The following is a 17,722-nucleotide window of genomic DNA, read 5'->3' on the forward strand; positions in this document are numbered from 1 at the left end:
CTACCAAATTTTATTACAAAATACCAAGAAGCGAGTTATAGAAAATCGTGAATATGGGGGGGGGGGGGGGGGCTGCATCAGAAAAAATGAACAAACTCGTCCATTCTCAGGCTGAAGAGAATCTGGATACCAAGTTTGGTTATTCTAGCTCTTATACTTTCTGAGATCCTTGCGTTCATACAGACAGACGGACATGTCTATATCGACTCGGCTTGTATCCTGATCAAGAATATATCTATATATATGAAACAGTTTGTCCTGACTGACTGACTGACTGACTGATTGGTGATCAACGCACAGCCCAAACGGTAAAGGCTAGGAAGCTGAAATTTGGACTCACTAAGAAGGGATTTTGGAAGGCTCCAACGTTTGTATGAAAAAATCCGCATTTTTCAACCGATCGACTTAAAACTTAGTTTCTAAAATCAATTAAAGAATACAAACAAAACTGCATACTCGGATTTTCGAAATTTGTGTTGGAGCTTGAATTATTGGGGTTTTAATACTTATTCACTATTTCAAATGAAAAGTTTGTGTTATAAATTTAGTCCGATCGATTTAAAATTTGGATAATGTAATCTACGTAACTAAATCTACAACTTTGCATTCAAGGATTTTCAAAATATGCATTTTACAAAAGCAGGCAGAACAAACAATACAAAATATCAAACAGTTGGGGACAACTAAGTATACATACACACACATACAAACAGCTGTTCGTGTAGTTGCGTGCAAACGATTGAAATAGCCAAAGCCAAATGTGAGACACTAATGTGTGAATGTCCATAGATACATATGTATGTGCACATCTATGTATGTACATACATATGTATCTACATATGTACAAGGTGCAATTCAAAAGTTCCAGGACTTTTATTAAAAAACGAAAACTATTTTTTTTTTTTTGAAAAAATTTATCGGTCGCCTTCAAAATAGTCTCCTTCCGCTGAAAACAACGTTGTGCACGTTCAAGAAGGTGATCGAACGACTTTTTTACGTCATTTGTCGGTATAGCGTTGAGGATGGCGGTCGCCGCCTGTTGGATGGCATCAACGTCAGCATAGCGGTTTCCTTTCATGGCCAAATGTAGTTTTCCAAAAAGGTAGAAGTCGCACGGTGCCATATCAGGTGAATACGGCGAGTGGTTAATGGTTAAAATGTGATTTTTGGTCAAATAATCGGTCACAATCGGTTGATTTTTGAGCAATTTTTGGTCGTCAGTCAATTTGTGCGGAACAAACCGTGCACACACATTCGTAATCCGAAATGTTCGGTCAAAATGCGATAAATCGATGTTTTGGAGATGTTCAATTCCATTTCCATCAATTTCAATGATGATTTCGGCTGATTTTTGATGAAATCACGCACTGTTTTGATGGCATTTTTGGTGATCACGAATTTTGATTGGCCCACATGTGGATCGTCATTTATGTCCTCACGACCACTTTGAAAACGTTGAAACCACTAGTGCACTCTGCTACGGGATAGGCAATCATCGCCATAAACTTGTTTCATCAATTTCGATAAAAGTTTTACCAATTTGAAAACAAAATTTAATGTTGGCTCTTTTTTTCGAAGCTCATTTTCCGACCGATAACACAAACATACTGACACTTAAAACGCAATAACTTCACTTCCAATCAATGAAATGTCATAAAATTCTCACTGGACAATCAATAAAGATAGCAGATTCTAACGCACCAGTCGACATATAGATAGCGCCACCAGGGGGCGCTAGCTTCAAAAAGTCCTGTTTATTTTGAATTGCACCTTGTATGTATGTACATTCGTCTTGCACTGACAGAGCAAGAAATGTTAATTAATTAAAAATTATATAACATTTTTAAAAGTAATTTTTTCTTTGTTAAGTGCATTTGGCATTAGGGTTTTCATTAATAACTTTATGCAGCAACAACAAATATCAAATAGTTGGGGACATCACATACACACAGTCACACACACAACAAGCAACAGTTCGTGTCTATGTGTGCGGTTCTCTACGTACGGTTGAAAAAGTAAAGAGTAACATACATATGTATGTATTTATGTATGCCTGTGTATGAATATAGCATGTATGTACATTCGTATTAATATTGGGCAATCGAACACAGTTGTTTGATTGTAAATAAAATAATGCTCTAAAAACAACAACAACTGCAAGTCATTGGCTCGCTCTTCTTCTTTCGTTTTGACCATTTAATGTTAATTGCAAAGGCAAAACGCCAAAAGTTTACAGTTACCGTCGCTAGGCAACGACTGAGTAAGCGATAGTAAAGCATCGCTGCACGGCATTGACACGAGTGCCGTGTTTCATATTCCGAGTTTGTGCGTGGCCGTATTGACTCAATATGGCACGAAAAGACTCAAATGTAAATTTAAATTTGGACTCAAGTATCGTTTCATAGTATCCATCATAGTGTAGGAGCACACTAAGAAAGGCTTTTGGAAAATTCTAGCTCCAACGGGGGCATTTAAGGTATTTAAATGAACATTTTCTGTTCTTGACAAAAAATTGTTCAATAGTCCGTAACATTTTTGTTCTTGCCAAACTATTTCGTTAAACGAACATGACCACTATAACTAATATTTTTTAAAGCTCGTTTTCCCCCCTTTGGAGCTAGAATTTTCCAAAAGCCTTTCTTAGTGTGCTCCTACACTATGATGGATACTATGAAAGGATACTTGAGTCAAAATTTAAATTCACATTTAAGTCTTTTCGTGTCATATTGAGTCAATACGGCCACGCACAAACTCGGAATATGAAACACGGCATTCGTGTCAATGCCGTGCAGCGATGAGCCACGATCAAAAAGCACTGGCACCGATACCATCAAAATATCGAAGTTTGAATGCAATAGGCAGAATATTTAAATAATAAAATCTAATTATTTATTGAGATCAATAAGAACAAATCATATACATACATACATCTGCCCGCAATGCGAAGCAGAATATGCGTAGCTCCGATATTCGGTTTCTGCTTTACTATCGCTTACGCAGTCGTTGCCTAGCGACGGTAACTGTAAACTTTTGGATTTTTGCCTTTGCAATTAACATTAAATGGTCAAAACGAAAGAAGAAGAGCGAGCTAATGACTTGCAGTTGTTGTTGTTTTTAGAGCATTATTTTATTTACAATCAAACAACTGTGTTCGATTGCCCAATATTAATACGAATGTACATACATGCTATATTCATACACAGGCATACATACATACATACATATGTATGTTTCTCTTTACTTTTTCAACCGTACGTAGAGAACCGCACACATAGACACGAACTGTTGCTTGTTGTGTGTGTGAGTGTGTGTATGTGATGTCCCCAACTATTTGATATTTGTTGTTGCTGCATAAAGTTATTAATGAAAACCCTAATGCCAAATGCACTAAACAAAGACAAAATTACTTTTAAAAATGTTATATAATTTTCAATTAATTAACATTTCTTGCTCTGTCAGTGCAAGACGAATGTACAAACATACACATGTAGATACATATGTACATACATAGATGTACACATATGTATGGACATTCACACATTAGTGTCTCACATGTTGCTTTGGCTATTTCATTCGTTTGCACGCAACTACACGAACAGCTGTTTGCATGTGTGTATGTATACTTAGTTGTCCCCAACTGTTTGATATTTTGTATTGTTTGTTCTGTCTGCTTTTGTAAAATGCATATTTTGAAAATCCTTAAATGCAAAGTTGTAGATTTAGTTACGTAGATTACATTATCCAAATTTTAAATCAATCGGACTAAATTTATAACACAAACTTATCATTTGAAATAGTGAATAAATATTAAAACCCCAATAATTCAAACTCCAACACAAATTTCGAAAATCCGAGTATGCAGTTTTGTTTGTATTCTTTAATTGATTTTAGAAACTAAGTTTTAAGTCGATCGGTTGAAAAATGCGGATTTTTCAAACAAACTTTGGAGCTACTTTTCCCCCCTTTGGAGCTCGAGTTTTCCAAAATCCCTTCTTAGTGGGGACTTAGACTTTGAAAGGATACTTGAGTCCAAATTTCAGCTTCCTAGCCTTTACCGTTTGGGCTGTGCGTTGATCACCAATCAGTCAGTCAGTCAGTCAGGACAAACTGTTTTATATAGATGCTATATATATATATATATATTATATATATATATATATATATATATATATATATATATATATATATATATATATATATATATATATATATATATATATATATATATATATATATATATATATATATATATATATATATATACTTGACTTGAAAGATATACCTCGTCAAGCATTAATAAAACACCAATTTACCTGCAGCGATATTGCGCCGCACAATATTCGCAACCGCGTTTACATTGCCAATAGAATCGTGTAGCTCCTGATGCTTGGTTGCCTCTGTTATGGCGTACGAAATCGCTGGCGTTATTGTAGTTGTGTCTACAGATGCTGGACGCCCATGTCCGCCCACTGCTAGGCCATTAACAGATTGCAGCTGATTTTGTACTGCCGGATACTAAAATGGATAGACATTATTTGTCGTAATGAGTGGATGATGCTTACACCTATTCACACCTGATTTTGATGTATTGGTGGAGCACTGGAAGCGCGTGGCGCATGATTGTCTGTAGCGCCTACATTAGCACGATGTAAAAGAACATATTGACCGCTGCCGTTGTGATGTAGCATCTGTTCATGGGTCACAGAGGTTGTTGGCAACTGTGTTGGAGTAGCTGTACTTGTTGCTCCTGACACGCCACTAAATAAGGGACGTATGAATGTTGGCAAAGTCTTTCGTTCCACGTATTTCTTGCGAGGAAATCCCATTCGTGGTCCAATTACCTTCGTAAAAAGAAAATAGGTTACTTACTCGTTATATGAGCTTTTGTAACCCACCTTGTATACACCTGGCCTGCCAACGCCCATGACATTTGGAGGAAGCGCAGCTCCAGTGAGCAGTTCCTCTTGTCTAACTAGAGTTTGTGAAGTAATTACATTGGCGGTGCTTGCCGTTACGTTGGGCGTGACAGCCATTGTGAAGTTGGTATTGCTGCTGCTTACTGGTGTGCTAGCTGTTGTAGTCGCATCTGTTTGTTGCTGGCTTAAAATAGCTGCAGGGGGACGTAGTTGCCCTTTCAAATTCTCACGGTTAGGACTGTTCTGTATAACGGCTTGACAAATTTGATAGCTACGCTCAAGATTGACTGCCCCAGGTGGCAACCGATTTGTTGTGACCTTACGGCCCTTGCCAGTGGATATTTTGGATTGTAGGCGCTGCTGAGCTATGGTTGTCGGCACACCAGAAGACGTTAGCGTTTTCATGGTACCTACGCCGCAAGCAGATATCACACTGGCAGTGACTTGCATACTGCTGTTGTGATTGTTGAGCATTGCTGTGGCTGCTGCTTGTTGTGAATTAGCGTTAATGATGCCGAAGCTGTCGCCTCCACTAAAATCGGTGTCGGCTGTTGAAGCAACAGAAACATTAGGATCGAGAGAATAGGTACTGACGACGGACGGAATTGTTGCTAGATTGGTCGTAGTGTTAGTTGCCGCCATAGAAGTATCGCTGATTGTAGCTGTAGTACAAGTGTTTCCAGAAGGAGCCATTGATATTATGTTTAGGGCCTTGGGAATGAATCTTGCATGCGATGTTGTGCTGGATGATTGCTGTTGTTGGTAATTTGCTATAGGTTGTTGGTGCATATTGGTGCTAGCCAACAGTTGACGTTGGAGTATTTGCGCCTGCTGTAATGCAAATTTCTTATGTAGTTGTTGTTTTTATTTTTGTGCCTATAGTAGAGTCTGGATGTAGAGTTTAAGTTTGTTTTCTATTATGGACTTGAAGCCCAATTTAAAAAGATAGTAGAAAAGAAGTGTAGAATCTAAAGTCAGGTTTCCCGACTTCGAAATATTATTTACATATGTGTAGCATAATTATAGAAATTAAGAAGAGACAAGATAGAACGCTACAGTCGAGCAAGCCCGACAGTAAAATAGCCTGTACTCTCCACAAAAAAGAAACAAGTAAAAAAACTAAAGTCGGGTGTCCCGACTTTTAAATACTCTGTACATACATATGTTTACAATAATTATAGAAAACAAAAATAAGAAAATTAAAAAAAAATTGGATCGATTTTACCTTTCTCGGTATTCGAACTCACGTAAAGGGTATATAATTGCACATATACAAAGCAATTGCGTCTATGTGAGTGTATGTATGTTTATGCGCGTCTATTTGTGTCTGTGTAAGCATTTTCGCAGTCAACTAAACAGCAACATCAACAACAGCCGCGGGCAGCGCTTGGGCAGCGCTGCAACAGCAAATATATTTATGGATATAACTTCTTGTTAAATCGGTCTATCATAGTGAAACTCGGCATACGGACACATAATACCTAACTGGGGGTATTACCAAAATTTTAGTTCGAAATTCCAAGAATTACGGGGAGAGGGGGGAGGGAGGGAAATTCCAAAATATACATTTTCTGCGTATTCACACAAGGCATCTTGGACTAAAATTTGGTGTTCCTAGGTCTTATAGTCTCCGAGATATAGGCGATTATACGAATGGAAAATCGGGAAAACCCCCATAGGGGGGAAGTGGGGGGGAAAATAAAAAAAATAAAACAAACTCGTATAGCGTACACACATAACGCATCTTTATGCAAAATTTGGTGTCTCTATCTCTTATAGTCTCTGAGATCCAGGTGTTCATACGGACGGACAGACGGACAGACAGACAGGGCTAGATCGACTCGTCTTGTCACGCTGATCAAGAATATATATACTTTGTGGGGTCTGCCACGCCTCCTTCTGCCTGTTACATTTTTCAGCTCCCGCAAACCTAATATACTCTTGTACATTTCATGTACAGAGTATAATTAAATTATTAAAAAAAATGAATAAATTAATTAATTAATTAAATTAAATTAGAATACATGTTTATGTTCAGTTTTAACAGCATACATTTACATCACGTACCTCTGCGTGTTTATATGCGTGTATGTATGCAGCACAAAGTTGAACCAAAGCAGAAACAACAACAACAGCTGCGGGCAGCGCTGCCGGCAGTGCTGCAGGCAGCGCATGAGCAGCGATTTTACTTATGGCTATAACTTTCTTCAGAATACCGGTGATGAAACTTGGCACAAGGACACATAAGCACTAACTGGATGTAACTACCAAAATTGTTTTCAAAATTCCAAGAATTACGGAAGTTACACAAAAAAACACGAATTGCGGGGGAGTGGGGGGGTGTATCAGAATAAAAGTGAAAGAAGTGAAATACCCTGTACCCAGCTAAACTTCCGACACTGAGGTATATGCGCCTCTAGCAGGAGCAAAAGGAAGAAGAGCGAACTTGATGCTGCAGCTTGTGGGCGTAGTACCGGAGTGAAATTGTTTCGCTTATAACTTTTCTTAGAATTAATCGATTAAGATGAAATTTAAAACAAAATTAGATTATTATGTATAAATTATGTGTGCAAAGATTAGTTAAAGTTGCGGTTGCGAAAAAAAAATTGTTTTTAAATAAAATAAGCTCGTCCTTTCTCGGACCTAGGAGAATCTGGATACCAACTTTGCTTATTCCAGCTTTTATAGTTTCTGAGATCCTTGCGTTCATCCAGACAGACGGACGGAAATGTCTAGAACCATTTCTCTCGTCATGCTGATCAAGAATATATATACTCTATGGGGTCGGAGATTCTTTCTTCTGACTGTTACATACTTTACACAACCCTAATATACCCCTTTTTCCCTATAGGGGATTCAAAGTGATCATTTTAGTTATCGCCAAGTATGCGTTTTGAGTTGCGTAGGTTGGTTGGCAGGACAACCAAATAAACACGATATGTTTATTTTTTTGATAAATGCAAAAATCTCAGATGTTTTTTTTAGAAATATCTACATATATTTTTATACTCTGTACATAAAATGTACAAGAGCATATTAGGCTTGCGGGAGGTGAAAAATATAACAGGCTGAAGTAGGCGTGGCTGACTCCACAAAGTATATATATTCTTGATCAGCATGACAAGACGAGTCGATCTAGACTGACAGTCTCTCCGTCCGTATGAACACCTGGATCTCAGAGAGACACGAAATTTTGCAAAAAGATGCCTTGTGTGTACGCTGTGCAAGTTTGTTTTATTTTTTTATTTTCCCCCCACCTCCCCCCTATGGCGGTTTTCCCCGATTTTCCATTCGTATAATCGCCTATATTTCGGACACTACAAGACCTAGGAACACCCCATTTTAGTCCAAGATGCCTTATGTGAATACGCAGAAAATATGTATTTTGGAATTTCCCTCTCTCCTCCTTCTCCTACGCAAATATAACTTTCTTTCTAATTAACCTATCATAATAGAACTTAGTATATGTTTACCAAATTTATGACATTTACCAACACTATGGACTACCTAAGGGTATATTATCACATGTTTTAAATTCTTCCTATATCCCTCTTGAAAGAGTAATTTTGGTGTAATTTTCGATTTTTAAAAGTATTTTTGCAAAACTAATGTAAGTTTTTGTTGTTTTTGCTTGTTAGAACACATTTTAATTCAATGTGATTATTAAAATCCATCCTTAAACTTGAAAAGAATGGTATGACGTTTCAGGCTATTGCAACTCAGATACTTTGATGTTGGAAACTTGTTTTTAGGGTTTTTACCATTACCGAAAAACTGACACCATAGCAAAAGTTCTACGCAAAGAAATATCTTGTCAAACATCGAAGCGTTCAGATAGCAAGATTGTACGAATGGGTGATTTGGATCTCCATAGGGGATTAGTAGACATCCAGGTCAAACTGTGGTATCAAAACGATACAACAATATCTGAAGGAACTGTCACTGGTCGTTTGCTTGAGACAGTGGTCCGAAACTTACGCATCAAACAAACGGTGACAATTACGTAAAACTACGACGCTAAAACCCATGTTGATTTTTATTTATGGCTATAACTTTCTTCAGAATTGACCTATCATGATGAAACTTGGTATACAGACACATAATCACTAACGGGATCTAGCTACCTAATTTTAGTTCGAAATTCCAAGAACTACGGGAGTTATGGACAAAAAACACGAATAGCGGGGGAGTGGGGGGGTATAAACTTGACCTGCCTAGGGCTTATGGGAATCTGGATACCGAGTTTGGTTATTCTAGCTCTAGTACCTTCTGAGATCGTTGCGCTCATACAGACGGACGGACAGACGGACGGACGGATATGGCTATATCGACTCGGCTTGTCACTCTGATCAAGAATATATATACTTTGTGGGGTCTGCCACGCCTCCTTCTGTGTGTTACATACATGCGCACAAAACTAGTATAGCCTTTCACCCTTTGGGTACAGGCTATAATGATTGACCGACTTGGTCTTTATGGTACAAAAAAATAAATGCGAAGCCAAAAAATAGTAAAACTCAATCCGAAATGTGTGTCAACTGTCGTCAAGTATGGTCCAGGCAAAATAAATATTTGAGAGTGTTTCTCGGGGAATGGAGTTGGCCTCATATTCCCCATCGAGAGAGCTCTGACACGGGAGGAGTAAGTGGATATATTGAGAGATGTTTTGATAGCATAAGCGAATAAAAAAATTACGGCTGTTTGGGTCTAAAAGCAAGATAATGACCCAAAACATTCGGCGTGTCTAACGAAATAATTTGTAGACACAAGTTAGAGTTTTTCAATAGCCATCGCGCGGTCCTGATCTAAATTCCATTAAAAATGTCATTGCTCAACAGAACATAGGGAATTAAGATACGGTTTTCAAAGAAATTAAGAAAGCATGGGGTGCTAGCACCTTATAATGTCAATAAATCGTTGATTGCGCGATATTTTAAAACAGAAATGCTTTCCTAAGAAATATTAAAGATATTTGCACTAATAGTTTTTTTTGGTTATAATGTTTGAATTTTGCCTTTTCTGTTGTGTACATTTTCGATGTTTCCAATTAGTTGTCTCAGTCAAAACTGATACTCAAGCAAAAAACACTTCAAAATAAAATATTTAAGCTACTGACTTGAACTCAATGATGCTTTTTGTTAAGTTTATATGTCTAACATTTATATTCTGTGTAAATATTTCAGTGCGCAGTATGAATTTTTATAAAACAAGAAAGGAATGCTAAAGTCGAGCAGGCTGAATTCTTAAATACCATGTACCTCCCACTAAAAAGGAACAAATAAATTTTTAGTTAATGTTAAAAAATTATATTAATTAAATTATTTAATTAAATGAAATACAAATTATTCAATACATATGTATATACAAAAGTGCAGACATGTTCATGTACAGTTTCAACAGCATACATTTACATCAGAATCGTGTCTCTGCGTGTTTATATGCGTGTATGTACGTTGCACAAAGTTAAACCAAAGCAGCAACAACAGCTGGGATTTTATTTATGGCTATAACTTCTTTCAGAATTGACCTATCATGATGAATCTTGGCATACGGATACATAACAAACTGGATTTATAGGCAAAATTTGAGTTCAAAATTCCAAGAATTACAGGAGTTATGGAAAACACGAATGGCAGGGGAGTGGGCGGGGTGTATCAGAAATAAAACACAAACTCGTCCTTTCTTGGACTTAGGACAATCTGGATACCAAGTTTGGTTATTCTAGCTCTTGTACTTGCTAAGATCTTTGCGTTCATACAGACGGACAGACGGACATGGCTATATTGACTCGACTTGTCATCATGATCAATAATATATATACTTTGTGGGGTCTGCCACGCCTCCTTCCGCCTGTTACATACATTCGCATAAAACTAGTATAGCCTTTCACCCTTCCACAGCCATCTACATCCATTTCAAAATTCCAAGAATTACGAAGTTATAAAAAAAAACACATATAGCGCGGGAGTGGGGGGTGTAACAGAATAAAAAAACAAACTTGGTCTGCGTAGGGCTTATGGGCACCTGGATACTATGTTTGGTAACTCTAACTCTTGTACCTTCTGAGATACTTGCGCTCATACAGACAGACGGATAGACGGACGGACGGACATGGCTATATCGACTTGGCTTGTCATCCTGATCAATAATATATCTATACTTTGTGGGGTCTGCCACGCCTCCTTCTGCCTGTTACATACATTCGCACAAGACTAGTATAGCCTTTCACCCTTTGGGTACAGGGTATAAAGAGCGTGACTTAAATTATTAAATACACTAAATTCATTTTTTTTTTGTAATTTTTGAGCTACAAAAGTTTGTCATAATGTTTTTATTTTATTTTTAAAATATTTTTAAGCTGATTTAATAGTGTATAGTGCCACCTTTGTTAACAATTACTTCATAGATTCGATTAGGTATTGAATCATACAGTTTTGCAAAGTAATTTAAGGAAATGTTGGATCAAGCGTGTTTCATGCCTTCGGTTAAGTCCGCTTTTGTTTTATATTGTTTTCCGGACTCGTACACTTTTCTAGCCAACCATCCCCAGACGTTCTCGATGATATTTAGATCAGGCGAGTATGGTGGCCACTCAAGGACATATACTTTTTGGCTCTGAATCCACGTTTTTACAATCCGGGCTGTGTGAATTGGAGCATTATCGTGTTGGAACCGCTATAAAAGATTTCCAACAAGTAAAAAAGCTAAAGTCGGGTGTCCCGACTTTGAAATACTCTGTACATATGTTTACAATAATTATAGAAAAAAAAAAATAAGAAAATTTAAAAAAATTTGATCGATTTTACCTTTCTCGGTATTTGAACTCACGTAAAGGGTATATAATTGCACATTTACATAGCAATTGCGTCTATGTGAGTGTATGTATGTTTATGCGCGTCTATTTGTGTCTGTGTAAGCATTTTCGCAGTCAACTAAACAGCAACATCAACAACAGCCGCGGGCAGCGCTTGAGCAGCGCTGCAACAGCAAATATATTTATGGATATAACTTCTTGTTAAATCGGTCTATCATAGTGAAACTCGGCATACGGACACATAATACCTAACTGGGGGTATTACCAAAATTTTAGTTCGAAATTCCAAGAATTACGGGGAGAGGGGGGAGGGAGGGAAATTCCAAAATATACATTTTCTGCGTATTCACACAAGGCATCTTGGACTAAAATTTGGTGTTCCTAGGTCTTATAGTCTCCGAGATATAGGCGATTATACGAATGGAAAATCGGGAAAACCCCCATAGGGGGGAAGTGGGGGGAAAATAAAAAAAATAAAACAAATTCGTATAGCGTACACACATAACGCATCTTTATGCAAAATTTGGTGTCTCTATCTCTTATAGTCTCTGAGATCTAGGTGATCATACGGACGGACGAACGGACAGACAGGGCTAGATCGACTCGTCTCGTCATGCTGATCAAGAATATATATACTTTGTGGGGTCTGCCACGCCTCCTTCTGTCTGTTACATTTTTCAGCTCGCGCTGTTTCATGTCCAGAGTATAAAAATATTCTTTAAGTAGGGAAAAACAGTTTTTAAAACGCTGGTTTAGTTTTCCTCATTCATTCGTGTCATTAAAAACTGCAGTCTGCACTTGCCATAGTAGGATATGGCACCCCACACCATCACACCCCCCACTCGGCTATGGAGGCGGTCCAAATGATATACATCCTTACGGAGATCGTGGAAATAATAATTATAGTCATCGGGCCCTTCCAAATTAAATTTCTTTTCGTCTGAAAAAATCTCGTAGCGCCACTCATTATTAATAATGCGCGTAACCGCCTTTATTAGAAATAACCTCGTCGATTCGATTAGGAAAGGAATTATAAAAAGACTTAATTTGTTCTAATAAGATTGCGCTCCTGCTACTTTTTATGGTTTCTGCCAATGATTGGACGTCTGCGTGTGTTATGAACCGGGGCAATATCATGCTGGAAAATCCAAGATAAAGGGTCAAAAATGTTGCCAAAGTAAGGAACCGCTTCTTGAAGTAAGCTTTTGTGGGAATTAAACTTTGACCATATAAATTTGAGCTCGCTTGTTTCATAATATTAGATTCCGCCCTATACCATAATATCCCGTTCGCGGCATGGTAATAAGTCAGGTAGTATTCGTCCTTACGTACATCATGAAAATAAAAGTTAAAACCATCCTATCCATCTAAGTCGAAGCGTTTTTCATCAGAAAAAACCACTCGATGTGACTCTTTATTACATGTCATATGATTCCGGGCAAAGAGCTGACGAACGTCTTACGTGGCTTTGTCAGAGATGGTTATTTTTTGGGTTTTTATATTTTAAAGTGATTACCTTTCTTATAACCCATCTCACTGTATCAACACTTGCAATTATTCCCAAGTTTAGGCGAATTGCAGATGCGGAGGAATGTGAGTTTGACGCGTTCCGAAGAACTCGTCATTCACCAGAAGATGTACATCCTTTTTTGTACGTCATTTTATATTTTCCCCGACCATAAATGTTTTTGAGAAAATTTCCACAACCCGCTTGTTTTCCTCAATTTTTTCGGCTATTTGACCTTTATTCACGTTCCCTAAATGCTATTATTTTGCCTTATTCTTCAGAAATGTCCATGGCCCATTTCGATTTTTGTTCAATCAAAATTAATGTTTTTTTTTATAAAAATATAAAATTCTGTGTTCATAGTTGCACACACACTAAAGATTTCTTCGTTGTCTCCATTCAAGTGCATGGAAAAAATTGTGTGTTTTTTAGCATAGTCAAAGGCAAAAAAGTGAAAATTCATAGCTGAGTTTTTGACCATGGCCCATTTCGATTTTTGTTCAATCAAAATTAATATTTTTTTATAAAAATATAAACTTCTGTGTACATTTCATATACACGACTACCATATACACATGTATACAAGTATAAATAATATATCCACTTTATACTAATGATTCGATTTACAAAGAATAATTTGTGTATTCATCACGCGTATGCACGTTCGTGCTTTTTAAAGCCAATTACGTGATCAAAAAAGCCGACGATCGCACATTTACAAGCGACTTACCGTTTTAGTGTTAAACGGTATCGTCAGCTACAAATGTACTTATTCTGAAGATTTGTAACAGTCATTAAGCGTTAGCCTTATTTTGTGAATGTATTCTTGCAATTTACAAAATCAGAAACACGTCTTTTACAATCACAACATTCAATCTTTTTAATTAAAAACACAAGTGTTGAAATCCAAAATTAAATACATATGTTCATAGGTAGATAGCGCCTGCCTAAAAAAATAAAATGCAGGGATATCTCGACCGTCCCTGCAGCGTGTTGAGGAAGCGAACAGATAAGTGAGAACTGGCAGTTCTGCCGGCCGTAATGAAGAGAACTATGTATGTATGTATATATGTATAATCATACATAGTATTTAGTGTACTATATTTGCTATTTGATAAATGAACTCTTTAGAAACTTTAGTGTCGGAAGAGAAATAACTCAGAGTAAACAAACTTCAAGTTGTCAGCACATTTTACTTAACGCAGCAATGAACACCTGGATCTCAGAGACTATAAGAGATAGAGACACAAAATTTTGCAAAAATATGCCTTACTAGCAGGTCTTGCTGGCTCAGTATTTATGCTTACAATTATACGTTTATTTACTATATGATATTTCTCTTCCGATACTCTAAAGTTTCTAAAGAGATCATTTTCCAAATAGGAATTTACTTTCGAGAGTTTGGACATAAAGTACAATAAATACTATGTATGGTTATATGTGCATACATACATGTGTAAATACATATGTATATTTATGTATATAGTATAGTAGGGATAAATCAAGGCAAGTAATTTCTAGAATTAAAAGCTGTACAATTTGGCAAAGTTATTTGGTCAACTTATGAAACTGCACAACATTTAAATGAGCATACACACATATGTATATACATACTTGTATATCATAATTCCTTCTACTCTTTAATGAACATTTACAAAAATACAACGCAGTTTATTCTGTATTCTTTCTCAGAGTAAATACATAAACCAAGTTTAAAGTAAATCGGATTTCTAATTTTCTAAAACCACTTCTTACTGCTCACCTATACTTTGAAGCTTTATAACGCTTACCATTTGGGCTGTGCGTTGATTGCACATACTTACATACTCACATACATACATATGCATGAACATAAATACACAAAATTCTTTTCGTGCACCAATAAAGCCCAAAAAATGGGTTCAAAAAGCAGATATATTATACAAACTATTTTATATACATAGTATGTATATGTATGTACATACATTCATACATAAAAATGTATATACATAAAATACATACATATATACACATGCATAATTATATATGTAGATTGTGACATTGAAGGCTAGTAGTTTCTAGAATTAAACACTGTAAAATTTAACACCGAAATACATACAGTCCTCACTTATAAGTGCAACTCGTCCGAAATTCCTCAGAACGCTGCACGCATGGTCGAGTTATTCCCGAAAAGCGGGACTGAGCCTGTCCCGAGCGGGATATTTAATTATGATTTAAAAATCTGGATGTCCCGCCATATCGGGACGTCGGCAACTCTGTCATGTACATACATACATATGTATGTACATTGTAAGTGTATGTATTCAATTGTACAGTTCAACACTTATTTATATGTGTTTTTTGAATATGAATGTTGTGAGGGTAAAAGACGTGTTTCTGCTATTGTAAATAGGAAGAATACATTCACGGAATAAGCTTAACGCTTAATATCTCCCAGAATTCTTCAGAATACATTTGTAGCGTTGTTAGCTGACGCAACCGTTTAACACAAACGGTAAGTCGCTTGTAAATATGCGATCAGTTGAGATGCTAGATGCTAGGCATGTGTCGGCTTTTTTCGGCCCGTCACAGCGCGATCACGTAATTGGCTATAAAAAATCACGATTCCGTATGCACCAGAGACCTGCAACGAGTACTACATTTTCAATCATACTCGAGTATTTACCCATACTCGGTATCAGGGTTCGTAAAATGCGGGCAAAACCCGTTCGGGCCCGCCAGAAATTCTGCCGCGGGTATTTTCGGGTCGCTGCCGACAGAGGCCGCGGGTACGATCGGGTCGTACATATGTATGTGTGATGTGTTAAATTTGTATGATGGTATGCTTGTGTGTATATATTTCAAGGCAAAATGTGCGCGATGCATTTCATCCCTTATAGCCTCACTCAGCACGAACGAGCGCTCTGCTACTGCAGACCGGCTCGTACGACACTGCTGCTGTCGGCAGCGACCCGTTACCTCTGCCAGACGACCCGATCGTACCCGCCGCCTCTATCGGCAGCGACCCGAAAAAACCCGCAGCAGAATTTCTCGCGGACCCAAACGGGTTGCGAGCACATTTTACGAACCCTGCTCGGTATGATTATTTCATTTGGGTAGAGTGACAAGCAAGCCCTCAACGAACACTCAGTTCGAATCAAAACTGCAAAAACTCAGAAGTGAGCGGTTGTGCCCGAAACTTCTTGCATGAATGCAAGCAATGATTGGTTTGAAACGAACCCTCACCAACCAGTCAGTTCGACTCACAACTGCAAAAACTCAGAATGAGGGGCGGTGACAAAAACTTTTTGCCTGCGTGCAAGAAATGATCGAACGTCGTATTTACAATCATGTCCGCATGACCGAAATGACCAATGATATCGGCATGTGCACTTGCATTTTCTATTGTTTTTTCGGCTATTAGTTAAATGGTAACATCGTATACAAGTATGTAAATGCATATAAATGAAAGAAGCCAACAAAACTATTAGCGAAAAGAAATACCTTCCTTTTTACTTAAATCAAAAAAAGGTATGCTATTTTAATTTATATTAATTTGTTTATTTTAAGATATTTGAGGTCCTTTTTGAAGAAATAAAATTATGCTAAATTTCATAATATAAAAATAAATATTTGTATACATATGTTTTCTTTCATTCTGTACCTCTTTATTTAAAATACCTACATACATATACACATGTTTGCGCATAATTGCAAACAACACATGCACGCACAAATACATAAATATGTCCATACATGGATATTTCATACGGTCATACTCGGGTAAAACCCGCGGAATATTCGAGTATTACCCGAGTATAGCTCGCGCAATACCCAAACAATACTCGACAAATAACGGCACTATACTCGTTCGATCAAACGCTCATTATGCAAAGTCTGGTTTGTTTCGATCAGGACCCAGTCATCTTAAACGAAGTGACCGAGCCTGAAATGTTTGAAAGCAAACCAATCAAGGCTGGTACCCGTTCGCAACGACAGAATACTCGAAGTGACCGAGCCTGAACTGTTCGAAAGCAAATCAGTCAAGGCCGGTACTCGTTCGAACCGACCGCAATAAGCAAAGTGACCGAGCCTGGTGTGCTCGAAAGCAAACCAATGAAGGACCGTTGCTTGTTCGTAAAAATGGAAAGATTGCTCATGCACGTTCGATCATAAGAAAAATGCCGAGAGTACTCAACTCGTTCGTGCTCGTTTGCAACCAAGCAAAGATCTGATTTGATTGAATTTTCAGCAAGGGTGGTCGAACATACTCGTTGCAGTTCTCTTGTATGCACGGTGAATGGATAGACAAATTTTTCTTCGTAAATCGAATAATTAGGAGAATGTCGATATTTAATTTATGATTGTATACATGTGTATATGGTAGTCCAATTTCCAAGGACCGATATATGTACATAATATTACTTTTTCGTAAAATATTAATTTACTTTATGCAAATGTGGCTAACATTAACATTGTTATTTTTTGGCTATGCGCTCCAAATCC

General features: G+C 37.3%; 1 protein-coding gene across 5 annotated transcripts in view; it reads right to left on the minus strand.

Moving 5' to 3' along the window:
• LOC115628190 (polycomb protein Asx) overlaps positions 1–17,722 on the minus strand; it is a 71,868-nt gene that overhangs the window by 32,154 nt on the left and 21,992 nt on the right. For all 5 annotated transcript variants that reach the window (XM_030524185.1, XM_030524183.1, XM_030524182.1 and 2 more), the window contains 3 exons: positions 4,896–5,747; positions 4,575–4,841; positions 4,314–4,515 (listed from right to left, as the gene is read on the minus strand). In XM_030524185.1, the coding sequence (XP_030380045.1) occupies positions 4,314–4,515; positions 4,575–4,841; positions 4,896–5,747 (1,321 nt within the window). The remainder of the gene's footprint in view (positions 1–4,313; positions 4,516–4,574; positions 4,842–4,895; positions 5,748–17,722) is intronic.

Source organism: Scaptodrosophila lebanonensis, unplaced genomic scaffold (genome assembly GCF_003285725.1).
Source record: "Scaptodrosophila lebanonensis strain 11010-0011.00,11010-0021.00 unplaced genomic scaffold, SlebRS2 tig00000110-arrow-arrow-pilon, whole genome shotgun sequence".
Lineage (NCBI taxonomy): Eukaryota > Metazoa > Arthropoda > Insecta > Diptera > Drosophilidae > Scaptodrosophila > Scaptodrosophila lebanonensis.